We start from the raw sequence: 26,272 nt of genomic DNA on the forward strand, positions 1-26,272 counted from the left end.
AATCTCGATGTAATGAATGTGATTAAATACATTGTTAGTGCCATAGCTGGAATACATTTAAAGTAAATTCGGCTCTAATAGAGTTTTAACTTTATTGTTAACTCTTCCCGCTACTTGGGTAGTCTTTTAAGCAAATATTTAAATTGCCCCTCTAATTACGACGGTGCACTAAAATAACGTTTCTTGTTTTTTTATTCGGTATTAAAGCTACAAATCCTGTGTGGATTTGTTAGGTAAAGAGTAAATTTAATTAAACCGGAGTGCACTTGACTTTTAGTCTGTGAAGCTTGCCAATTAAAAAGCTGTTGACTTTTGTATCTTTCAGGCGACAGCAATAAAAAACGATAACCTATGCTCTGCGATGGGTAATTTAAGAGCACTATTTTAAAGGCTCACAGTATTTTTAGAAAGAGTATTGCTGTTTGCTTTGTCTATATTTACTTTACTAGCGATATTGCGCAAGCATGGGAAGCTATCTGAAGTAATGTTAAATACCCCGAGGGGCAAAACTATTGTAGTGCTAGAGTTGGGTGAGTGATAAGTTAAATAAAGTGACGCGTTAAGTACCTAGTAGTATTTACCTAGTTCGTTTTGACAGGTCCATACCAAAGGTGTTTCCTTTTTTTTATTTTTTATTTGGAAAAAATATGGTGGCTATGGAAATGCAAATCCGCAACTATACAATAAATTTAAAATTTAAGAACTAAGTAGGTACTTTTACTATTTGTTTTACTGGTATAAAAAACCTTCTAAAAAAAATGTTTTATAAGTGTTGTCACAATTCGAAACTTTTATATGGGTGGTATTCGCGGTGGAAACGTCGGTAGTCTGTACACGTAAATGCAATAAAGAAAATTACGTGTGGTACAGATTGGCTTTAGACTAAATTAATTGTTCCAATTACCATCCGTTGCTGCTAACGGAAAAACACTTTTTAAATAGTAGCTACAACAAAATAGCTTATGGAAACAATAACTTACGAGTAGGTATCAGGAACATAAAAAATGGTAAACTTAACATAAAATACTTAACAGAAAATTATCTAAACATTGCGGTTGTTTTGGAGTTTGTGAGCCATGAGTAATTCGCATCATGGAGCCAACCGCGCGATCACAACGTAGTTATCCGATGTTACGTCCAATTATAAATGAACCACGCTAAAGTTTATAACAAAGGAAGGAAATTTAAATTTTAACCTGTTTACTCGCTAAGACTTTATTTTTACCTACCTTTTATTCTTCAATGAAGATTCTTATTTTAACTTACTAACGGTATTCTTTTTTTGCTGTGAAGAATTATATCTATACTTATAAAAAAAAAAAAGTCGACTTTGTTAAACAGCTCAATTGGTTCATCTCATCATCATCTAAATGATGATGATGAGATGAACCAATTGACGTCCACTGCTGGAAATATGTCCATCGTAGTTAAAGACATATGTCTTTTGTAGGGAGTTCCACGATCCACGGTCGTGGGCCGCTTGCCTCCAGCGGCTCCCAGCGACTCGCCTGATGTCATCTGTCTACCTCGTTGGGGGCCGACCTACGCTGCGTTTACCGGTGCGGGGTTGCCGTTTCAGCACCTTAAGACACTAGCTTCCATCGATTCTTCTAGCTATGTGCCCTGCCCATTGACAATTCAGCTTCGAGACTCGCTGAGCTATGTCGGTAACTCTAGTTCTTCTACGAATGTCCTCATTTCAGATTTAATCACGTAGAAATACTCCTAACCTGGCTCTCTCCATCGCCCGCTGAGTGACTTTGAGCCTTCTTTATGAGGCCCATAGTTAGCGACCACGTCTGAGATCCAGAAGTTATCACTGTTCGGTCATTCAGTCAGTCAGTCAGTCCGTCAGTCAGTCAGTCAGTCAGTCAGTCTGTCAATCAATGTTCGAGATTTAGCTTTATGTTTTATTACATAGAGCTCGTATTTGGCACAGAGTTTTGTTGACTTTTTAACTGTCTGGCGAAGTACTACCGCTGTGCTTCCTTCTAGGAACATTGCATCTGGTAGACCATTTTTTTGGTCCGTCAAATCAATTTAATAAAAAATCCTTTTATAACTTATAGGTACAATGGTACAACTGGTTCCTGCGAAAAATTGAGAATACATCCACACAGATTAAGTTACGACGCGGAAGTACCTTACATAGTTAAAAGCCAAAAAATATGTTATATAAATATCATTCTTATTGCCACTCTAAAAGTTTCAATACAAAGCCCAATACAAAAATGTTTAAAGGACACAAAATCCTCTCTGAATACAAAATCGGTTGCAGTGATCGTCAAATCACATGCATATGGTGCCGTAGGACAAGTTATAAAAATATTGCTGCTATTAATATATATCGTATAGCGAAATTGGGAATGATATTTTAATAGAGGTTCACAATACAGGATTTAGGATTTTATGTCTGGTGTACATCAGCTCAAATATGCAGTATTGAGGCTTCCTAGATATTTAACACTATTTACTTGCTCTATTATTTGACCATCTATTATAATCGGACTATTTTAAGTAGACTGTCTTATTTTTACATCTAACGATATACCTCATAGCTAGGTACTCTTTAAAGTTTCCAAGTAAAACGTCTTAATATAATATTTCGCCTAGGAAAGTTATTGGTGGTTTAGATTGAGGTTTATAACAAAGCTGAAGTGTTTTGTTCGGGAAAAAGCACATGCCCGCATAAAATACCTGCTTGATTAAAAAAAAACCCTCTGTCACCTATTTACGCCCTAAAAGAAAAAAAAGCAAAGAAATAGGTAGCTTCCATCTTGTAGACAATCATAAAATACTTTTCATTCCGGGAAAATAAAGTTACTCCACGGGATTGTTAAGAAGTTCGAAATGCGGATGAAGTCACGTGCAACAGCTGGTATCTCAAAAAGCAAAGTTTTGAATGTTTATTTTATTTTTGATTTGTCCTCTTCATGAAAGGTAAAGATCGTTGACAGCTTAGTTGATAATGGCTTATTTAAGGTTATAAACAATCTATGTGTCCTTCACTTTGTCTGTTTTGAGTTATAATACCTACTCGGACAATGTCAATAATTCCCGTCCCAAGGTATCGATATAATCTTAGGTATTATAGAAGATAATACTCTTTAAAGTTTCCCAGCAAAACCTCTTGGAAATTCCGAAGGAGTTCTATTCAGTAAAATTTAATTACATTACTCGTGGCTCGAGGCTTAGGACAACAGGATTGTGATCGTAAGATACGAGAAAATAAACTTCTTCAAAGAAAACATAGGGGTGAAAACCACGATAAATTCAACAATAATAACTGGAGCTGACTTATTGAGAAAACTTATTCCTTGCAATGAACTAAATATCTTCCTACATCATAACTAATTTTTTTCATTATCCAAAGTGTCTAGAGGACTCTAGTTGACAAAAACCATAATGGTAACAGTATTACCCGTGGCGTGCACTTAATATATGCACAAAAGCTCTGCATACCCTAAAATTTTTGTATAACTCATAAACGCCAAGGATTGTTCCATTTTATGGCATCTTCCTTCTTTATGCATACCCTGGTCAAAAACCCTGTGCACGCCACTAAGTATTACGAAGTTCGCTTGGAGTTGAGTCCGAAGGCTCGACGACATCGTAGCAACGTCAACCTTAGGGCGCCCACTGTGTGGCTCGGACCTCGAATTATTTTTTTTAGACAAGGGCTAAGTATGTACGCGAAAAAAAGACGAAGACCCTGATTAATAACTGTTGATTGAGAGAAATAAAACCAGAAACGGTTTCTCAGTCAAACGGCTAAATAAACAAAACCAAAACCTTAACCAATGTTACTCGGATACCAAGATTTTTTTCTAATTTCAAAACCCTAAATGAAGCTTAATTTCTGTTGTAGGTACCTCAATATTAATATTTTATTGCTCAGTTGTTTGTAAACATCTTTGTAAATAAGCAATTAGGTAGGTTTTTGAGGCTGCTCATTAGTATTCTCTTCAGTGATACGTACCTACTTACTAGACTGTGAAGAGATTTACAAAGACGGTACAAACGGGAGCACCCCGAAGGTGAGTAATAAATGAAATGTGGATCAACTCCTAACGAGCGCCAAGGGAAGTAATTAGATACCATCAACTATCCGCTATAGGTACTTATAAGTACCTAAATGATTACTATGAATTATCCATAGATCACCATCGCATAGTATTATTTTAATATTGTTGACGGGTTAAGTTTAGAATTAAAGTCCATGAAGAATTTTTATGTACGTAGGTAGGTATTCTTTAGGTATTCTACCTGTTTATCATTCTTCAAGTAACCATTTCTCATCGACCGCCACGGCGTAGTGGTGAGCCTAGCAGAATTTGGGAATAAGTATATAATTTCTAAATTTTGTCCGGTCAGGTCTGGTTGCGAGGCATTAGCCGTGGCTAGTTACCACCCTACCGACATAGACATGCCGCCAAGCGATTTTTTTCCGGATTATGTGTAGCTGATTAACCCTAATTATTTTAACAGCGTAACGCGGGCCTGTTGGCGTGCCTTGGAATGGGGCTCTGCCTGGAAGTGTTTGAACCCTAGGACTCGAAGAATCGAAGGCAACGTCGGCCTGAGGGCGCCTCAAGTGAGACCGAACCTCGACTCAGGTGACGAGTGTAGTGAAAGGGTTATCCGTAACGTTGCCAAGATTTAGCGTTATTTAAATCATCACTTTGATCAGCTTAATAATAAACAACCGCCAGGCCTCCTCTTTCGTAAGATTGACAAGTTTAGACCCTCCATGCTGCTCCAAGGCGGGAACGGGTGGGTTTTCTCGATTACTCACATGTTAGTGATTATAATCGGAACCAACGGGTAAACGTGCTCTTCAAGGCGAGGAGGTGCACAATGCCATCTTCTAAACATTTTTTACTATTTCGTAATAGCTACAAAAGATGGATAAATGGTCAGTTTAGTTTGAGATGCTATCAATGTCATAACCAGTCATAGCCTGACTGTGAATCGTCTCTGAGCCTCTGCTAATTATACAAGATGGTGACCAGAAACATACTTTCGAAATTTTAATTGAAGCGTAGGTATGCATCTACAATGCTACAAATGACCTTGTATCAATCTAGTTTATTAGGTTTTACTTCCTTCGTTAATTGATCTTACTAGAAAGTCTGAAAAATAATTAATTTTTTTTTTTTTTCTAAAAAAAGCAGCATCCTTGTGGCAGCACCTTGGGTACCGGGTCCGTAGGTTCTACTATCTACTACCTACCTATCATATTCTGTGGTCACGGCGCGTGCGGCTGAATCCAAGACATTTTAGGTTAAATTGATTATAAATATTGTAACTAGGTTATTACCTAGTGATAAAAAATAGCGATAAAGGTAGATACCCAAATATTTTATTAAAAAAGCTAATAATCCCAAAATATGTAGGTAAATATAGGTAGATACCTCTATTCAAATTATATATGAAGTCTTCAACATCTAACAACAAGTTTAGTTCCTATAACTTTTGGCCCATCAAATAAACGAATGTAATACTAATCCAACTAAAAGGATCATAGATATATATTCAATTATTCGAACACTAGAAATAAAGGATATTCATAGAACTCTGTTATATGGCGCCATCTATTAACAAAGCTGCGCAATACATCAAAAGGTTCTGGTACAGTCAAGCTACAAAGTTATGGTTTGTGTAGGTGGCCAAGTTACCTACACAGTGCCAGTTATATAAGTGTTATGTAAGCCTTGCATAATGCTCCTTACATCACCACTACTTTATCTGTTCTTACATAACACTTAAGTATACAATGTATTTAACATTGACTCTTAACTGAGTAATTAATTGTCATTTGTAATCTATAAAATGAAGGAATTCTCATTCATTTATTATACTATTGGTTATTATTTAAATACAAATAATGGGTAGTAGACAAAGAAAACCAATGTTTAAGTTACACATATAATATAGTAAACATCCATTTATTTAAAAAGAGTAAGAAATAGAGAAAATTTGGTGCAAGAATTGGTATTGGGACCCCAGGTTGCCTTAACCTAGAATTTGGAATACATTTTTAAAGAGAATTTGACATACACTCATTCGACTTTACTAAGTTCTTCAGCTGGAGGTACATCCGCTTTGAATCTTTTGGCTAGAGTCTCTTCTGAAGCATTTGGTGTATCCTCTTTACATATTTCATGAAGATTATACTTCTTATACAAGTAATAATTGTCTACAACACTGAGAAGACAAATGCCTTTTATTATCTCAACTATAAAACAAAGCCCTGGATTTTTCAAATCTGCTTTGTTCCCACGATTCTTAAGCACAATCAAGTCAGCAAGCTCCTTTATGATTAAATCTCGGGATGCGCTGCTATTGAATCTTTTGTTGAAAATCACTGCAAAAGTTGATGGCTCTTTTAAGAAGTATTTATCCAAAAGTTTGCCAGCACATTCCATTATATCTGGTAGGTTCGCTTTGCATGTGGCCATAATGGGAAGTAGGCGTAGAACATGTCGCGTCTTTTGCACTTTCGTAGTAGAAAGATCTTTTATAATAGCATTGGTCAATTCTTCTGGGCTGGGCAGATTGGTTTTTATAAAGATACAGTTAGAAGCTCCTGTCTCCACCACTTGGAAGCGCTTGTGCCTAAGTGAACCTTGTGATCCCTTCCGCATGGTTTCCACCTCTTGCTTAAGCACGTCGCCTATATCAGTCTCATAGTCAGATTCACTGTCAGCCTGGTCATCGGGCTCGACAGACGCCGGTCTGGCGGTACTCACTTCTTCCTCTGGATACAGCTTCCCCGCGTACTCATTCAACAAGTTGTACATTTCCTTCACGCAATCTTTCTCCCTGAAATTACATGTGCAGAAGAAACCTCTGAAGCCGGGTTCTAAGAAATATTTGTTTCTACGCTTGCGAAAGTAAAACTTTTTCTTTTTTCGGTTGTCTCCCATTGTGTTGCTCGTTCCACTACGCCCTTGTTGCAGGTTTAATTCAAAGGATAGACTATGATATAACAATTATTACGTGAATTGAATTATGAAATCATAATAACAGCAAAAGATACACCCATGCTATCATGTCATTTCTGACATTAAGGATGACATTTGACACTGACAGGTGTATTTTGATTACCAAGCAAAGACAATGAAAACTACGTTCTGTTGAACAGAAACTGGTATGGCTCTTGTACACGGCGCATGTGAACCGTGTGAAACCGTGATAATTGAGTAATGTATACCACCCGCCAGTTTAGACGAGTTTGCTTGTGTCCAATGTTTGGCATATGCCCAAAAATGTGAAACAAATAATATTGCAATCAAAAACATTTTAAATCAAGGATTGCAATATTAAATTTTTTAGCTTACTACGCTTACAAAAAAATTAAAACATTTGTCCTTAGTGGCGATCAAATTAGTTTGGGTTTAGCGTGCGATTATTCACAAGACTTGCTCTAAAAGGGCGCAACTTTGTTCGTACTCAGGACCCAAACTTGAAGGCCACCGCGTATGCAAGTTGGATGCCGCGGTTGGGCATAAGCTTTAAATCTTTTGAAGTGAAACTTCTTTATCGGGGTTGGAAAAAAATTTAGTGTAACATTTTTCAGTTACGCATCACATTTTTTCGTTACTTGTTCCAACCACGGTTGATTCGAGTTTATTCGAACTTCAAATGCATTGCAAAATTTAAACGGCTGAAGACGTAAGCATATATCATAATACTAATGATGTTGTTAACATTGTAACTTCATCGATAGATTTTTCTGTTCTTTCTCCTGACTTATGTATGGCTCAATGCCAAATGGAAAATAGGATGAATATTTTGATTGTTGCACTTTATATATCTCCAAATCAGTTGGACGATATTATTATTATTTTTTTTCCTCCTCCCTCTTCGTGCCTCTTTACTCGGTTGCAATAATGATAAAAAACCGATCTGAATCAGAAAAATCTTTGAAGCTAGTTGAATTTTTGAAAGATTATTTGAATTTTATATATTATTAAAAAAAAAGTCCTCAAACATTAACAACAAGATCCGGCACTAAAATTGCTGGAGTTTTTATGGAATGTAAACAATATTTGACGGCCGACTGGCGCAGTGGGGCTTTCTGAGTCCAAGGCCGTGGATTCGATTCCCACTACGGGAAAATGTTTGTGTGATAAACATAAGTGTTTTTCAGTGTCTGGGTGTTTATATGTATATTATAAGTATTTTATTTATATTACCTATTCATAAAAATATTCTTCAGTCATCTTAGTACGCATAACACAAGCTTACTTTAGGGCTAGATGGCGATGTGTGTATTGTCGTAGTATATTTATTTATTTATATTTATATTTCATATTTCAGTTACCATAAGCCATAATAATAATATTTCAATTAAATTAAAGCTGTAATAATCTTAGTAGTAATAAAGTAAAATACACTAGTACACGAACACATTTTTTTGAATTTTTTTCCCTGTGTAGGAAATTAAAATCTATTGCAATATTTCCTAGATAATAAGACGATAAAAATAGTTATGTCTAGAACAATGGCTCATTTAAGAAAAATACTAAAGAATTTATTTTTATATTTATTTACTTAACTTATACTACCTTATTACATTATAATTTTATATGTTTTATGCATACTTTTACCAAATACAGTTAAAAAACATAATTAATATAAATCTTAAATAGCAATACTACAGGAATACTTTGAATTTTCCAGTTTATAAGAAAATTCCTTGCATTGTATGTTTTCACAAAATTATCCTCGTACACAGATCTTCATTATGTACAGTACTTAGTTTTCATTATAGTTTTCAGTTTTGTGACGACTGGTTTTTTATATTTCGGGCAAACAGTTATACTGAAACAAAAAAAAACATTTAAAAGAAAGACTAAGGAGGAGGCAGGGTTCTCAATTTAATGAGTTTTTTGTCATCTACTAGCTATCTATGATTCTTGTTTTCACGTTTCCTAATCAAGTATGAAGTATCCTAGTCCTATCGTACTGGCCACCGGTTTCTTTTATAAAAGAAACCTGTGGCCAGTACGATAGAACGATCCCATCCTCGTCGCCACTTGTAAAATACTAGTAATAACTAATAACACTGGTATTACACTCTCTTGCTAGCTATATACATAAGCACATACCGCACGCTTCGTTCCCCAACCTCGGATCCCAGTCCGCAGTTGACAGCCGACAGCTGACAGCTCGCATTTTACTCTAGTCTACTAGAACCTCTTTCTACAACCTATACACTACATCTATAAAAGGCAGGGATTTAAGCTTAGTCCCTCCAAGCTATTCTGATGCGGGCTAGTGCCGAAAGTATCTCAATCCTGACCAGACTCTACGACACCCTTTAACTATTGTTACGGGCGACCAGAAAATGCCTCGACCGATTTTTTTCGCTCCAATACTGAGTGTTCCAACCCACCAAATTCCAGGTAAGCTTAGATTGCGACATCACTTTCGATCAGGCACATCAAACCTTCAATTGACACTCAAAAACTAAAAGTCACTAAGCATAAAAATGTTAAATACTAACTCTGTGTTATATTCAAGCGACGATATCTTCAGATATTCGATATAAACACTGGAGGATTGCAGTAATCGCCAGGTCATCGGGTTGAGGAGATTTGCTTCATATTTCCACTCCACAATCACTGAAATGGGAGGGTGACCAGTGTCCTTGAAGGCTAACAGCTTAGTCTCAACATCGCCTGGTCTATAGTATTTTCTGTAAACATAGAAAAATGCCATATCTTTACAATTAAGTACTGCATACTAAATTTCATTAGATTTTATTCCATAGCTGAGCCAAACATAGGTAACATACAAACAAACACACTTTATGGTATAAATATTGGTGTGCAGAACGGAAAGAGAGTCGGGGTGTCAAAACTGCTGAACAACGATGGGCTCGAGTCTCGAAGGCACTCGCAGAAGGCATTCGAAAAAGATCACCCGAAATCAGTTAACACAAAAGTTTAACATTTAGAGAAAAGGCGATTAACCTCGAAGAATGGTAGGCTAGATCACCTGCAGCCATAATTTTATCGGGGGGATGCTGCCTTGCAGTGCCAATTCAATACCAAAATGGACAACTTTAGCCACCAGAGACCCCAAAAATAGAGCATAGAATAGTAAAGTTTAAAAGCGAAACTTTGTTTATAAATATTGTTTGTTTATTAGAATTTAGTGATTAAAGATTTTGTTATTTTGGTTGTTATAGATAAATCCTAGTTCTATTTCATATTCATTAGTTGTAAAACATATATGACCAACATGACAGACGTCAGGGATCCGATTCCTTCAGACATCGTGCATAGGTTAAAATATGTTAGAGGTAATTTTTTGAAACTAGTTTGTCCATATAAAAAGCAATCTAACGAATTTATTCGGAGATAAATTTCAGATGTCTTGGGTCTCTGTGTTATTCCCATACATAATCATTTATATTATTGTTTTCATACACGATAACTAATCGTCGCTATTTATATTTAAGTGCGTCAGCATTATTAATTTATATCGTTATCAAGAATTAAAAAAAAACTACTATAACATATTGCTTTACAAACAATGATAATGTAGTTCCGCTTACATTGGTATTTTCAAGTTTGTAATATAAACAAAAGTATTGAACCTGTGACCCGCATACGTAATGTCAATTATTGCGCTGTACTTTGATACTAATTTTTATCGGAATCCATATAGTAATGTCACCCCAAATTCGAGTCGAGTCTATTGAGATAAAATGATGCTAGCAATTAATTAAAGGTAACATTATAGCATAACTCTTTAGATTGGTACGTATCGATCATTTGAGAGCAGGATGACATAACTAAAATGCGATTTTTTAGTTAAATAATTAGGTACAAAAGTTTACTTTTAGCTACAATGGTGGCATCTTTTCTTTCGAAGCGGTGATAGCCCAGTGGCTTCAACATAAAAGTCAAAGTCAAAAATATCTTTATTCAAGTAGGCCCATAGGTGGCACTTTTGATGCGTACATAAGAATTACACGGTAGTGAGATGATGGCGATAACCACATTCGTAAACTTAAAACTAAAGCTACGAGGGTTCCAAACGCGTCCTGGTCTAAGAACAAGCCCACAACAAACTTAGCCGGGTGTTTTTTTTTTGTTATCACCATCTCATAATGTCATTTTAAATCATTAGAAGAGCAACTTAGTTAGAGCAATAATTTACACCCAAGCTTTTTTATCGTTTACGTAGTCCTTTATACTATAATAGGACTTTTCTATAAGCTTACGTTTAATACAAACTTTGAACTTTTTAAGAGATATCTCCAAGATGTCAATTGGTAGTTTATTGTATGCAATTTCCTTTAAACGAATTATGAATTTTATGTAACCTAGTACCCATAACTTTCGAGAGAGCGAGTTCGAATCCAATCAAGCACCTCTAACTTTTCTAAGCTATGTGCATTTTAAGCTATTAACGGTGAAGGAAAACATCGTCAGGAAACCTGCATCCCTGAGAGTTCTCCATAATGTTCTCAAAGGTGTGTGAAGTCCATCAATCCGCACTGGGCCAGCGTGATGGACTACGGCATAACCCCTTCTCATTGTGGGAGAGGCATGGTGTATGGTGATGGCATCTTTCGAACACGTAAAAGCGGTAAAGCAAATTGTAGCGTAAGTCTTTTCGTTTTGAAAATATTTAAATTACAAAAAATGCTCTGTTAAACATTTTGAGATATCTCGTTGTAGCAAACGAGCTATATGCTAAAAACAAATTATATGTCATACTGACCGAAGAAAGCAGTAAGAGTGTCTCTCTTGAGAGAAACTATCTCATCACTACGACATTTATCACGTTTTCGTAGTAGTAATCGGGGCTAAAGTGTCATTGAGTGCTTTGAGGAACGGGTCTGCTTGATACTCACTGTTCTTCATTCATCAGCTTCTGATCACTTTTGTTGTTATTCCTATCGACGATAGTGATCGATATCCTCCCCACATCCGGTCCGTGGCGTATGCTCTCCGTTGAGTTGGACACTTTCAAGGTCAATTCGTAATGTACTCCTGTACAAAAAAACAATGTCCAAATATCACATTGTGTATTATTTTTCCTCAATCGTATAAATTTCCTTATTGTTTTATATCGAGGACATAGACATGTGTAATTTAACTGAAGACTAGCAGAATCCTTTTGTGTGTTAAAAATAATGGCACTCAGTATTAAAGAATAATATATTCATTACTCGTAGACACACAACAGTAAAAATTCTCTCTAGACTACATATTTCAATTTTTTTTTGTAATACACTGGGGTCTTTTAACTCTGAATTAACGGTTTTTTTTACATTAACCGATTAGTTCAATGACTTGTTTGTCAATCAATAAAATTCTAATTCTAAATGCAACATTATTCAAAAAATAACTTTTTTTTTTGAAAAACCTTGACACCTCGAAAACACAAACTTTATCAGTATTTATAAAAAAATAATCTGTTTCATGCGTTAGTTGTAAGCTCTCTAACATGGATTTGGCCATGCAGTTTAGTATTAAGTCATGAAGTCGTAAAATTAAGTGGAAAAAAAGCGTTATCGTAATAATAAAATGTCGTAACTCACTACAAAATGGCTTCAAGCTGCCAGTCATCGCGTAAAGTGCTATGTTAGAGTTAGAATCGACCATGTCTCCCAACTGCAAACGCCGATACACGTTATGTGAGTGCAAACCCATTGGTATGCAGAGATGTTTGCTATCGCAGGTAGTGCAATTGCCTTCTAAGAATGCCTGAAAGTAAAAAAATACTATTATTATTATTTTGTTATTTTTATTATTTTGTCATTTAAATCCGACCGTTGGAAGAATGCGTTTCTAAAAATGCGCAATCGAACGGACTATGTTACTTTAAAATAGCGTGAAATTTAGGACAAAATTTTTTTTAAATTATTTATTTGCCTTACGAATAATTAATCATTATCATTAAAATATACATTTAGAATAAACGATATATGTTTACTTTTGCGGTAAAGAAATAAGATTTAATCTTTTTTGGAAATCTACACAGGGCCTACTACCACCGATCGTTTTAAGTAGTTTTATTTTAAAATAACATTTTATATAAAACATCTTTACGTCTAGCAATATAATAAGGATTTGATTCTGAAATCTAATTATCATGTCTACAATATTAAAATAAAACTGATTTAAGTGATGGCCTATACTGAGCTGTTTCAAGGTTACAACATGTAACCTTGAAACACGTATTATAGTCGTAAAAATGTAATAGGCCCGTTTTGACATTTGTGCAAGACCATAGAATGTAACTGTAAGAAACAATAAAATAAAAATAAATTACATACAGTGTTTTAAAAAATGCGCAAATTTTTTTGGGACGTTAAATAATATGAAAGAATATATTGCGAGTATTCTTTTTGCGCTTACTTTATAGTAGCATGTAATTTATAATTGTTGCGAAACGTTCCTAAAACAGTTACGTTCTCAGTCTTTTTTTTTTATTCTACAGCTGTAACCATTTTTTTACTGAATATCGAAATTAAATATTGTGTAGTTATCTTTACTGCAAAGAATGAGCTTGGTTCTCAAAATGGGTTCTAAATAATGAGTCTGAGTTGATGTATCTGACCAAGCGGCACATGACTGAAGCGTCCCCGCGCGCACTGCGCAGTTTTTCGTTCCTCATCTTGTAAAGTTGACTGTGCGCTCGTTTAAGTTTGATATATATTGTTTACTATTACGTTAACTATGGCTCTTCTATTTTGGACATTAATTTAAACATAGTGTTTTGACTCGATTTTTGTGTTTGTTGTTATATAGTACTAACTCTGTTTCAACATGTTGAACAGCCAGTCACGCGTATTGGTTGTGAAGTTAAAGGAATACTTTGAACGAACGAACACTTTACAATACATAATAATATCAATCAAGTACTGATACAAACTTGAATTGATTTATCGTGAGTATCGAGTCCCGAGTCTTATGGTTCCGTAACTAGTTACGTCGCGATGACAAATGTCAAAACGGGCCTATTACATTTTTACGACTATAGAGTAATGTATGACAAACTGACAGTCGTAAGGAATATGGATGCCATTCTTTAAGCGGCAGGACTGTAGCGGCTACTACAAAAATGAGAGTGTACCTCATAAGATTTGCACTGAATCGCCATAAATGGGCACGTAGGAGCGATGCTCTCGGTGAAGAACTCATAGCTCCTCTCATGGTTGCAGCTCACAAACTGCACCACCTTCTTGTACATATCGTTGTCCACTCCCTGGTAGCCTTGACCGCCGTTTTTGCACCCCGGTTGAGTTGAACCGCCATTCGGGTAGAAGTCTACGTGACCGATCGGTTCAGAGATACCAAACCCTGGAAAATTTTGGTCATATTATTTACACTTGACATAAATAAATTCAGTGTAAATGTAAGACAACTTCCTAGTTGAAGTTTTACATTTAGGAATATTACCAGTTCACTTCCATCTAAATTATCATGTAAGAATAGTATGGCCGTATGCATTCCAAACGTCTTGTTGGTGAATAGCTATACCGAAACACACACCAAAATTTTTTGATATTGAGAAAGATGTGAAGTAGACTTTTTTTTTATTCTACTACAAATTAGCCCTTGACTGAAATCTAACCTGGTAAGTTATGATACAGTCTAAGATGTTAGCGGGCTAACCTGTTAGGAAGTATGGTTGTTATACCCCTATTGGTTTCTACGCGACATCACGTAACACTAAATCGTTTGATGGCACGTCTTTGGCGGTAGGGTGCTAACTAGCCACGGCCAAAGCCTCCCACTAGACCAGACTAGAGAAAATTTAGAAATTATAAATTCCACAGTACTCACTTCGTCAAATGTATGAAAAGGAGTGAAGTTGAGAAGTTACTCTCTATCTCTACAAAAATAGAGTAGGTAACTTTTCAGGACTTAGTAGTCACTCTGCAAGACTCCTTTGATGATCGCCCTGCGAAGTATTACTCTGCGTATAGGCGATAATTTCCCATTTACCATCAAGTGGGTCATCTGTCTGATCCGTCAAAAATTACTGTAATATTTTGATATTTAATGATGATTATCCAAAGCAAATACCGGTACGGATCTTCTCTCAGAATGAGAAGGGCTTCATTAATAGGCCATAAATCCACTGCTGTATTCAATGCCACGCTGGGCAGACAAGTTGGTGATCTGTATAGGTAGTATTAGCACAGAGAACGCTTTTGCCCGTTCACCGTTATGTTCCTTTAGTCTCGGGTAGTTAAGGGAGTGACAATTGTATTTCAATTAGGACGTGCTTTTTTAATAAATACCTGAGAAATATAACGGCATAGCATTGCTGTGAATGATGTCCACGAACTGGGCGTCGGATCTGTCCAACCGCACTAAAGTCACGGTGTTACTGAAGTACGGAGCCGCGGGGTCCAGCCCGGTTATACGTCCTAATTTGAGGTTGAAATTCTGTAAAAAAAACGCACGGATCAGCGTTGATAATATTTTGTTATGTTTTAAGCGAAAAAATTAAAAAAAAAGTCTACCTACTTTTTTTGCTATTTCACTAAAAGTTAACCCCGACGCCCCCGACTGCAATCACTAATTTCGTAAGTGATGATGCAGCCTTAGATCCTAGCGGGCTAACCGGGCTAGGCTAGCGGGATGGGAATATGGCGGCTATATTTAACCTTTAATAAAAGCGCCTGCCGGCACGTTTGAGACGGTAGAGTGGTAAGCCTCGACAGACGTCTCACACCACCTATTTAAATGCCTTATTTCTTCAATTCATTGGCATGAAATAATAAACAAAAAAAGTATATTAAAAAAATATATATTACTAGTTTGGTATGTCAGGAGCATCCTGCTAAGGTGTGAGCGGCGCGGTGCGGCTACGATATCAATTCAATCCGTTGCTGTCATTTTAGCCAGCGGAAAAATATTCAAAAATGTTTCATTCATGTTGACCTTTCATTGATCAGTTGCTTTTTGCAGTAATGTTTGTTTTAATTATTTATCACTGCAGTAGAAACATTCGCTTTTTTTAATATTGCTTGAAGTTACTAAGATTTTCTTCATTTTAAAACATCTGCATACCATGTATCATTACATGGTATGCTGATGTTTTAACACTATATGCACGCCACTGCATCTAGTCCCATCTTCTACCTGCGATCACCAATCCGTCTTGCCTAGTGTGGTTATTATACGAGCAAACCCCGCCCGCTGGGAGAGGACTTTAGTCCAACAGTGGACGGTTATCTATAGTCTATCGAAGAGTATAATAATATTTGTTACCTTTTGCAAAGCATGACCACAATATCCTCCTAAATGTGCTCCTAAGGAATGCCCGATGTAATGAAAATTATCCAAGTTTGACAATTGTAACACTTCCTGTAACAAAATAATATCTATTTTAACGTGACAACTGCAGCATGTAGTAATGATAAATAAATAGAAGATTGTGCTAAAGACGCATAAAACAATCCAGTACAAGGATTAAATGTGTTTTACGACCGAGTTTATACACCCTGCTTTTCACTTATTCGAGTTCAGAATAAATGAATATTATCAAAAAATAAAAGAAAACTTTCCTAGTTTTCTCCGTCAACTTAAATGAACTAGAAAAATTAAGAAAATTAAAAAGTAACAAAAACGTAAGGTTTATATTCTCTTTGCACCAAACGTTAGGCATAACTCCTGAGGACCTACTACTACAGCTTTATTAATACTCCCTAAACCGATGTCAGTGAGTCCTCTTTTACTAAAACGTCCCTTAAAACATAGAAACTACGGTTTCATGTGAGTCTTTTCATTAATATAAAACTAAATTAGTATTTAATGATTACAGCTTTTTTGACATTATACCAAACTGAAGCCTATTTCCAATAAAAACATGTGTATGTCGTTCAACTCACGTATATATTACGTATAAGGTGTGCAGTCATAACACCAACAAGCCTTATATTGGCAACCGCTTGGCCATACGGCGGCTGGGATCCACGACGCCAATCCACCACTGTAACTGTAGCTGCATCATTCCCTGCTTGGTTCAAAAGCGCTTCCGCAATGTTTTGGATCTAGAACATGTTAACTTATTGTCGCTTATTATTTAACGCGACATAACGTCGGAATAGTTATGTTGTGCTTTCAAGCTGTGACATTTGAACTACGGGCGTTAGATATTGCAGTGTTTTATACATTCTGATATTTGACTTTGACAATGGTTCTTTCATTCCGACGCTATGCCACGTTTATTAATAAGGGGGTACATGATTATTATATTTGACTATTATATTGACAATTAAAATAGTTGTTCGGCCGAACGGAGAACTCGCGTAAGGCGTTTATAAAATTTTTTTTTTTACTTTTCTATCGATACAATAAATGTTAAAGGTTAATTTGCGCTCCATCACTGATAAACATTAGTCAGTCCAGAGTCCTGCCCTATCGCCTTGTGTATCGGATTTTTTTGTGCCGCCAGAAATGGCACAGCGTACTCTGTGCTGCTACTACTACTATACACTGAGGTCACCAACCCGTCTGCAAAGCATGTTTATTATATGGGCAAAACTTCCCCTTAGGGCTTTTAGTCATACATCAGGGCTAGCACAGGCAGGCGACAAAAATTATATCCCCTCGCAAGGGATATAATTTTTAACGGAGGAACGTGTTTACCTGCAAAAGCACGGGACCATAGAATGGGAGAAGTTTACCCTCGATTATAATTACACATATATTATTTGGATATTTTTTCTACTTGTGCGCCAGTGCTCTGGGAGTTAAAATAGCTGTGGGAGCAGATAAATTTTTATCCCTTCCCCGGGGATATAGATGTCTCCTGCCCATAATAGCCGTGCTGGTGACTGTTATAGGCTACTTACGATTATTTAAATATCTTTGACCTAAGTATATTTATTGATAAATAGTTAATACTAACCCAAAGTTTGTGTCCGCCTTCTAAGAATCCGTGTGAGATGAAGTAAAAAGGCCCCCTAGGATCAAGATTGGCATTCCGAATTTTTTCTACATCCTTAGACTGCAGCAACACTGGTATCTTTCTGTTTCTTCTGGTAAACACTGCGTATCTGAAAAAAAAAATCCGTTATTAAACTTTTCTATGGAATGTTGGAAGACATCACCATCTTTGAATGACTACGTAATGAGGAAAGATTGAATTTATTAATTAACTTGGAACTTATTAATTAATTAAGCCCAAATGAATGTTTGTATTTTTAATATTCTCCGCTTTCACAGGAAGCTAGAATCCTATAACACTGTTGAAAAACACTTCATTAAAAATAACTTATAAGTTGAACATATTTAGTTATAAGGCAAACACTCGTTTTGCATAAGCCGTGGGAGGAAGTATTTATGTAGGTAATAATTTGTAATTCTATGGTTTGATTTTGTTTGCTGAAATAGTTGCAAGCGCTTTGTGAGAAGACACCAGCGAGCGTCGGCTACTTCAAAGATTTGGCAGGTACTGTACACTCAGTGGAAATTGGAGTATCGCACTTCGAAGGATTCAGGGGGAGACTAAGATTTTTTCTTTTTCCACCATTGTGATTGAAAAACAAAGTTACTAAATAATTAAATAATACATTATACACCTATTCATTAATCTCTTAAACCTAGATTGAAATAGCCTGCAAACTGTTTGAGCGGATGAACTATATATTATTGATTTGTAATCATTGTTTTCGTAAGTATACACATACTCGTAAAGGCAAAAGGTGACTGATGTTCAGTTCGAAGAACTTATCGTAGGTCCCGGGATCAAATCCTGATAAGGCTATTCTCGACGGCCACGGGAAAGGCCGCGAAGTTTGGACTGAACTCCACTACTACTTGATACAGATCTATATAGGTGCAAAATCATAATTAAATGAGAAGCTTATAATAAAGCTGCCCCACTGATCTACAGGTTAACTACGGCTCAAGAACTCCTGGGTTAAATTCCCGGGTGTGGCAAAGAATTATTAGGTATTGGATTTCTCTGTTAGAAAAAGAACTGAAACTGAGAAGTCGGTCAGTAGCTAATAAAACTTTTAGATGAATAGAAAAAATACATAAATTATTTTATATATATATAAATATATATATTTTTTTTTTCTTAAATTGCTGCACCAACCCGTTCCTTCGTTTTTTTTTTTTTTTCCTAACGTCAAAGGTTGTCTGGAAGAGATCGCTTTAGTGATAAGACCGCATTTGCACGCTCTATTTTATTTTTATTATTTTAAGTTTCTTCTATTTGTGTTTAATTTATATAAAATGTGTGTGTGCAATAAAGACTTAAAACAAACAAAAACAAATACCTACTATATAAACATTGTTTTAGACATTTCGGTTTAGATAAAGTTTCTTAATTTTATCCTTCTGCTATTTAACACAGTTTAGGTAAAAACGCTTTAGTAAAAATATAAAATTTAATAAATGCAAAATTAAAAATAAGTTGCAATTTGCTACATGTTTGTGATTTTCAGTACTTATTCGATCGCTTAAAAGTTAATAAGGATTTATATGGAATCGAAAGAGCGCCGCCTCGAGACAATACTTTTAGAAATCTCACAATGGTTGAAGAGATCAAAGGTTGGCTTGCCCTTAATATCGGTAGAACAAAGATATAGTTTACCAAAATTACTAACGAAATTCCAACTTATATTGTCAGTGATATAACGCCACAATGCTGTTATGAGACATTTATATTTTGTTTTGTCTCAGTAGGCTCAAATGATAGATCGATGTCACGGACGAGCCCCCACTCTTATCTTAATTGTACTAAGTAAATGGTATTATTAGCTTGTACTTTGAACAAACGGGCATCTAGAAAGGTTGGACATTTTACGTTATAATTACTATGATAAGATATAATTAATTTATACTATCATTGGGTAGAGCAGAGTTATATTAACATAACAGTTTCACTCGTACAATATGACATCTTACAAATAAGGATTATAGTGCTGAAACAAAATAATACTGCTTTAATAGTTTAAAGTATGCCCTCTGCTCGAAGCCCTCTTTACCCGAGTACCTTCCTTTCTTTTTTTATAATAATAATTCAAAGACACAGAATACAAACTCAATGGAGTTTCAGGACATCAAGTCTATGTACATCTACTTATGATTGTAAGAAATAAATAAAATGAAATGAGCACCACCACCTGCAGGTAAGAGAAAAAGCACGTCTTGCAAAATGCCGCCCTGTATCCATCAATTCGAGGCGTAGGTGTTAAGCCTCGAGTACCTCTAATAACACCGGCAACCACGGCCTTCAGACCGGAACACAGCATTGCAGCAATGCTGCTAAGCGGCATAAATAAGCATGGCGATAGTACTTCCCCGGACTCACTAAAAGCTGTACAACTTCTCTGTCAACACTATCGCATTTCTTATATCCAAGTCAAACAAAGTTCTAAAAAGAAGAGCGGTTATAGCCTTGTGGTTACGACTTCCGCCTCCCTTTGAGAGGCAGAGTTCCATCCCACGCACTTCTAACTGTTCTTCGATAAGAAACTATGCGTTATTAAGCATTAAGAAATCGAAACGACACTCCGATTTTCCAGCTGTATATTAAACTCCACGTAGGGCTGCCTGGACGGAGAAATTCTAATTTGTAACTTTTTGCATATTAATATTTCATGATTTTTTTTTGATTTAGTTTAGTTTTTAATTATTCTGTTACTAGCGTACCCAGCCCGATTCGCCGGGCTAGATTTTGCTTTATTTTATTTAAACAATAAACTTACATCATTAAATTTTTAATTTAACCTAATACATTAAATCATTTATTTCTCTCCGTAGTCATTCTCTTCTATTCTCTTCTCGAGCGGGTGAAGATCATTATCTACACCCATGTACACCCAACAATAGAATATCATCATAGTAAACAAAAGCTGTATTTGACAGTTTGACAGTTCAAAAATAGGAGTGCTCCGATCGTCACCAAACAGGATTACTCGTAGGTCAATCCGGAGATTCCCTGAAAGTTACATTGAAATCGGTCCAGCCGTTTCGGAGCCTATACGGAACATACCCACACACATTCTCTTTTATATATATATATATATGGATATAGATAGACAGAAGATAGATGTAATAGTGTATATGGGTCATAGTTAGCAGATAAAAATAAATAAATAAATTTAGCTTGATAACATCGTGATAAGTCTTATGCAGACTGGCCTGAGACTTCTCCATAATTTTCTCAAAAGCTTCTTATTTTGAGAGGAGAGTGATGCTCTGTAGAGGACCTGTCGTGAGCTTACAATGATGATGATAATAAGAGGGTGTTGCAAGAAGTTTTTTAGGGGTTTTTTTATACTACTGTGTAGTATGTTACGGCCGAGTGGCGCAGTGGGCAGCGACCCTGCTTTCTGAGTCCAAGGTCGTGGGTTCGATTCCCACAACTGTAAAATGTTTGTGTTATGAACATGAATGTTTTTCAGTGTCTGGGTGTTTATCTGTATATTATAAGTATTTATGTGTATATGTTCATAAAAAAATATTCATCAGCTATCTTAGTACCCATAACACAAGCTACGCTTACTTTGGGGCTAGATGGCAATGTGTGTATTGTCGTAGTATATTTATTTATTTATTTATTTATTTATGTTGCCGTGTGGTGACACCAGATCAGAATACAGTAGTCACCACCCCACCTCATCCCGCGGTTGTCGTACGAGGCGACTAAGGGAATGTAACAGAGAGCAGGCAGCAGCGTCCTCTGTGCTACTACCATTTACTGCAATCACCATCTCGTCTGCCCAGCGTGGTGATTATGGTCTAATTCTCCGGTTGGTTAGGACTTTCGGCCATTAGTAACCGTTTAAGGATGTGTAGTTTAAAGCAGGAATATGGAATTATGGAAAACTCATTCAGTCTGTTTCTCCTTAGTTTTTTGTGTTTGCAAGTTTTTCCTTGTAGAAAGCGTTTTTTTTTATTAATAAAGTATTTATAAATATTTATAGCAAAAACACAAATAATCGCAATCACATGGCAGATTTCCATGGAGAAAAACTGGTATACTTACTCAAAAAGATTTAAATTTTTAATTTTAAATCCAAAGAAATTACATACTAATTTTGATTGAATATTTATAAATAATGGTGCAATATATATGGGTAGCGCAATTCACGATATTATATACACATAGTTATGAAGCGCATCGTAGATAAGGTTAATTTGTCTTCAACGACACATTAATTAATTAAAAAGGTCTTATCTATTTGCTTACGATTGACTGGAATAGGATAAACAAGACTTATCACAGCATATTCATGACATCATTACTTTGACAGACACACCCTTCAAGAAAATTCATTAATATAAATATACTATGACAATAGCACACATCGCCATCTAGCCACAAATTAAGCGTAGCTTGTGTTATGGGTACTAAGATGACTGATGAATATTTTCATGAATAATATACATAATTACTTATAATATACAGATTAATCTGTACAGCCACTGAAAAATATTCATGTTCATCACACAAATATGTTTTCGTTGTAAGAATCGTACCCAAGGGCTTCGGACTCGTGGGCCCCAAGCTGGATCAGGGCGCTGGTCTTCTCTCAGAATGAGACGGTTAAGACCGGGTCCCACCACGCTGGCCGAGTGCGGATTGGTAGACTTGACATGCCCTTGAGAACTTTATGACGAACTCTGACGCATGCAGGTTCTCTCAAGATGTTTTAATTTGTCGTTGAAACGTGATATATAATGCACACAACTTCGAAAAGTTATAGGTGCGTGCCAGGTTTCGAACTTGGTGCCCTGAAACGGATGTCGAAGCCTTACCCACTGGTCTCCCACCACTCAACTGGGCTATCACAGTTTAGTAAAATGTTGTACGTTAATTAATACCAGAATAATTTCATCAAAATCTTTCCACATACCTACCTAAAATTTAAGTATTTATGTAAATTACGTCTAGAACGTAGGTGTTCTTATATCGCGAGGTCTTAGATCAGGGTGAACTGCTAGTAATACAAGGAGCAGGCGAATAGAAGTCTCAGATTTTACTGTGGTGATATTGTAGTTTATTTATGCCTTTAGAGTGAACCCTTTGGCTTCGTAAGTGTTAGTTCAGTGTCAGGGATGTGTCAAGAGTAGGTATTAAATAAAAAAAATTAGAAAGCCACGGGCATACGAAAATTCTCTAGTTCATATCATCATCATCATTTCAACCCATTACCGGCCCACTACAGAGCATAGGTCTCCTCCCACAATGGGTTTAAGACCGTAGTCTACGCTGGCCCAGCTGGTTGATATGAATTAAAAGTAGATATTAATGTACAACCCCCATCATATACAAAATACACGGGCATGGAAGTGCTAAAATAGATGCCATGGACTGCGAAAGTGTTAAAGAACAAAATAACTAGTGAAAACTGATATCATCACTACATTTTTATTGTTTTTTCAGATACTCACCGAACGCCCAAAGTTTCCGGAGAGACGGGAAAATAGTTGTCAGGCCGATGCTCGGTCCATGGATAGGCTTTCGAGAAACATCCGTACGGTGGGTAGCATCGCTCCATCTCCGCATCCTCTTACAAAATAAAAAAAATATTAAAACAAAATATAGCATAATTTTATTTATTTACTACCAAAAGAAAGTGATAAAGAATAAACAAGAAACAAATTGATATTTTATTGATATTAGTAGGATACTTTGAAATGAAAGAAGAAAACAACAATAACAAAAAGCAATTCAGTAAATACTATTTTAGTAATCATCATTTTCCTTAGATAATTTAAGCGAAATTTAAATCAACTTGTAGTACTTTATTGCATAAAAAATAAAAGTTCTAAAAAAATCGAACTAACCAAAACTGGGAAAATGGGTGGTGGAATTTTGTTGATCCATCAACACCATAATCGTTTGCAGCATTAACGTTGCACTCGTATTGTTCAACATTTTCTACCCACGTAAGCACGACCAACTTTCGCCAAACAGTGTAACGTAAAACCGTAACTCAACCCACGTTAGTGTCACTGTACTTTATCAAACGTTTTGTTTCTATATCAGTAATCAAAACCGTGCTGTCCTGCTAATTGTCCAGTTGAGTGAGTAATGGAGTAAATTCAAGGCGCCTCTTGTTTATATAGTTCATAAATGCACTGGACACAACCTCTGCTGGTACGTATCATCACCTAATAGATCCGCATAGCTTCTAGTTTGCAGACGTTCCGGGATATGCCGATAAGAGGGGTTACGGCGTTATCAAAGCTCTGTTATTTGTTAAATGCGATTGACGCACGAGCGGTCTGCTCAATTATTATAGGCGAGTAATTAATTATGTAGGGGCGCTGTGATTTGCGATCGAGATTGTCTTATTGCTGATTTTATCACTCCTCTAATAAAGGAGTCTAGACGTTCTGACGATATGTCAAGTTATGTGGGGCACGAACTATTGTATAATTTACGAATTTCCAGAATACTTCAGATCCTCACTTTATTTAGACTAGTTAACGTTAGGTAAGTGTTATCCACAATAATTCGTTTGCACACAGCAGGTTGCGTTTTTTTCGTACTACCTTATTTTCAATAAAAAAATTTCCTTCAAATTATTTTTATTTAAACTAATAAGTATCTTTTGTAAGTAATTTAAGAAAACGCACATTACTATCTTAATTTAAAATAAAAACAAACAACTAATAAAAAGCTGGTAGGTATACAGAATGTCAATAATCGGACTTTGCAGTTTGATAAGTCACAAAATCCGGCTTAAAAAACTTTATGTAAACAATTGAATCATTAGCAAATTAATAACAAACAACATAAACATAATTTAGTATCTGATATATTTTGTTTTGATAGACGTAGAACAATTAGTAGACTGTAACATAAGACGAGGTTAGTTAGAATGATCCATGAGATAAATGTGGAATTGATATCAAGGATGTTTAAGGTTAGGGTAATTAATCCTTATTCAATAAGCGGTGATAGCGCATTGGGTAGGACTTCGACTTCAGTTTCGCGGGGGCGAGTTCGAATCCCAGCACCTCCAACTTTTTAAAGTTATGTGCGTTTTAAGAAATTAAAATATCACTAAGGCTTCAACGGTGAAGGAAAACATCGTGAGGAAACCAGCATGCCTGAGAGTTCTACATAATGTTCTCAAAGGTGTGTGGAGTCCACTAATAAGCAACGGGCCTTAACTCCTTCTCATTATGGCAGGAGATCTGTGCTCTGTTGTTTTGGCCGGGAACGGGTTTTTGATGTGATTACGACGATTCAATAATCTATCATCATCACACTGCTGTACTTGCAGTTTACCGTTTACAATTAATTATCGAATGCAATGTCAAGCAGGTATGTATTTTAAAGAGTTTCTTTGCATTAAGCGTAAGAAAAAATCTTAGTAGTTGTGACCTAAAGGATTTTATACATGGGAATAGATTTTTAAATATCGTTACCCGAATTGGACATACGATGTGAATAAATGTACCTACTAGCTGCGTCGCCTGTCACCGCTTCCTTGAAGCAAGCGTGGCTAATTTTCATTTATTTCTCTTAGTAACCAAACGCCGGTCGCGATGCGCTCCCGTGTCCAGCATGTTACTTTTGAGTGATTAAGCGAGAGGGTCATAATAAGGTCATAATTTCAAACAAAGAACACCCGACTAAGTTTTGATATACGCGTTTGGAACTCAAAGCTTTAGTTTTATGATATCGGATATGGAAAATGATAAATATGTTCCTCAGAGAAGCCACCGAATCTTTGTCAGAGTATAAGAAACTTACCCTAAACCAAAGATAACGGCGACGCAGCACAGTTTTCATATCTCTTTTATCTTTCCGATATGATTACACGTAGAAATGATCAGGGTATATTATTTTTGATTATCCATCATATCACTTTTGCGATGGCTTCCATCTTAGAATGCATCGCTACCTTCAATAATGTAAACATTTCTGGTGTACCAAGTACCTATACACCAGTTTCAATTTACCTATTATACTTTTAATTCCCTATCACAAATCACAGCACGTAAGCAAAAAATGTCCGTGCAGCAGCACTACATATTAATAGATAGCGCTGGCTAAGCAACGTCGACCCAAGTTAGTAAAACGATTATTTCGGATGTTTCAAACTTTAGAAACAGAAAATTAGAAAAAATTTAAAAAAAATATATTCACTCCTAGCTTTATAACATTATGTGTCAACATCTGATGTGTCCAGAATATTTTAAGCCTTAAGTGACGGGCTTGCTGCTCGGTAGTGGGTTCTGAGGAGTTCTGTTTTCTGTCATCACATTATGTTCATCAGATAAACACGACATTAAGACAAAACTAA

General features: G+C 36.0%; 2 protein-coding genes across 2 annotated transcripts; both read right to left on the bottom strand.

The window, feature by feature from the left end:
* Nucleotides 1-5,914: 5,914 nt before the first annotated feature.
* On the bottom strand, nucleotides 5,915-7,200 carry LOC120626066 (THUMP domain-containing protein 1 homolog). The gene has a single exon (XM_039893350.1). It carries the CDS (start codon nucleotides 6,927-6,929, stop codon nucleotides 6,063-6,065), a length of 867 nt encoding a protein of 288 aa, XP_039749284.1. The 5' UTR covers nucleotides 6,930-7,200; the 3' UTR covers nucleotides 5,915-6,062.
* Nucleotides 7,201-8,571: 1,371 nt separating this feature from the next.
* LOC120625771 (pancreatic lipase-related protein 2) lies at nucleotides 8,572-24,434 on the bottom strand. The gene is made up of 11 exons (XM_039892970.1): nucleotides 23,799-24,434; nucleotides 23,403-23,520; nucleotides 17,899-18,046; nucleotides 16,877-17,038; nucleotides 16,257-16,352; nucleotides 15,281-15,428; nucleotides 14,107-14,333; nucleotides 12,569-12,734; nucleotides 11,879-12,017; nucleotides 9,515-9,706; nucleotides 8,572-8,829 (listed from the first exon to the last, which is right to left on the bottom strand). Exons 1-11 carry the CDS (start codon nucleotides 23,887-23,889, stop codon nucleotides 8,751-8,753), a joined length of 1,566 nt encoding a protein of 521 aa, XP_039748904.1. The 5' UTR covers nucleotides 23,890-24,434; the 3' UTR covers nucleotides 8,572-8,750.
* Nucleotides 24,435-26,272: the final 1,838 nt, after the last annotated feature.

The sequence above is a fragment of the Pararge aegeria genome, chromosome 8 (genome assembly GCF_905163445.1).
Source record: "Pararge aegeria chromosome 8, ilParAegt1.1, whole genome shotgun sequence".
Classification (NCBI taxonomy): domain Eukaryota; kingdom Metazoa; phylum Arthropoda; class Insecta; order Lepidoptera; family Nymphalidae; genus Pararge; species Pararge aegeria.

Coding starts and splice junctions, on each gene's coding strand:
- LOC120625771 (XM_039892970.1), bottom strand. CDS start 23,889: ATGTTGAACAATACGAGTGCAACGTTAATGCTGCAAACGATTATGGTG. Junction 23,521..23,798: donor CACCCATTTTCCCAGTTTTG/GTTAGTTCGATT, acceptor TTATTTTGTAAG/AGGATGCGGAGATGGAGCGA. Junction 9,707..11,878: donor AAGCTGATGAATGAAGAACA/GTGAGTATCAAG, acceptor CTATGTTTACAG/AAAATACTATAGACCAGGCG.
- LOC120626066 (XM_039893350.1), bottom strand. CDS start 6,929: ATGGGAGACAACCGAAAAAAGAAAAAGTTTTACTTTCGCAAGCGTAGA.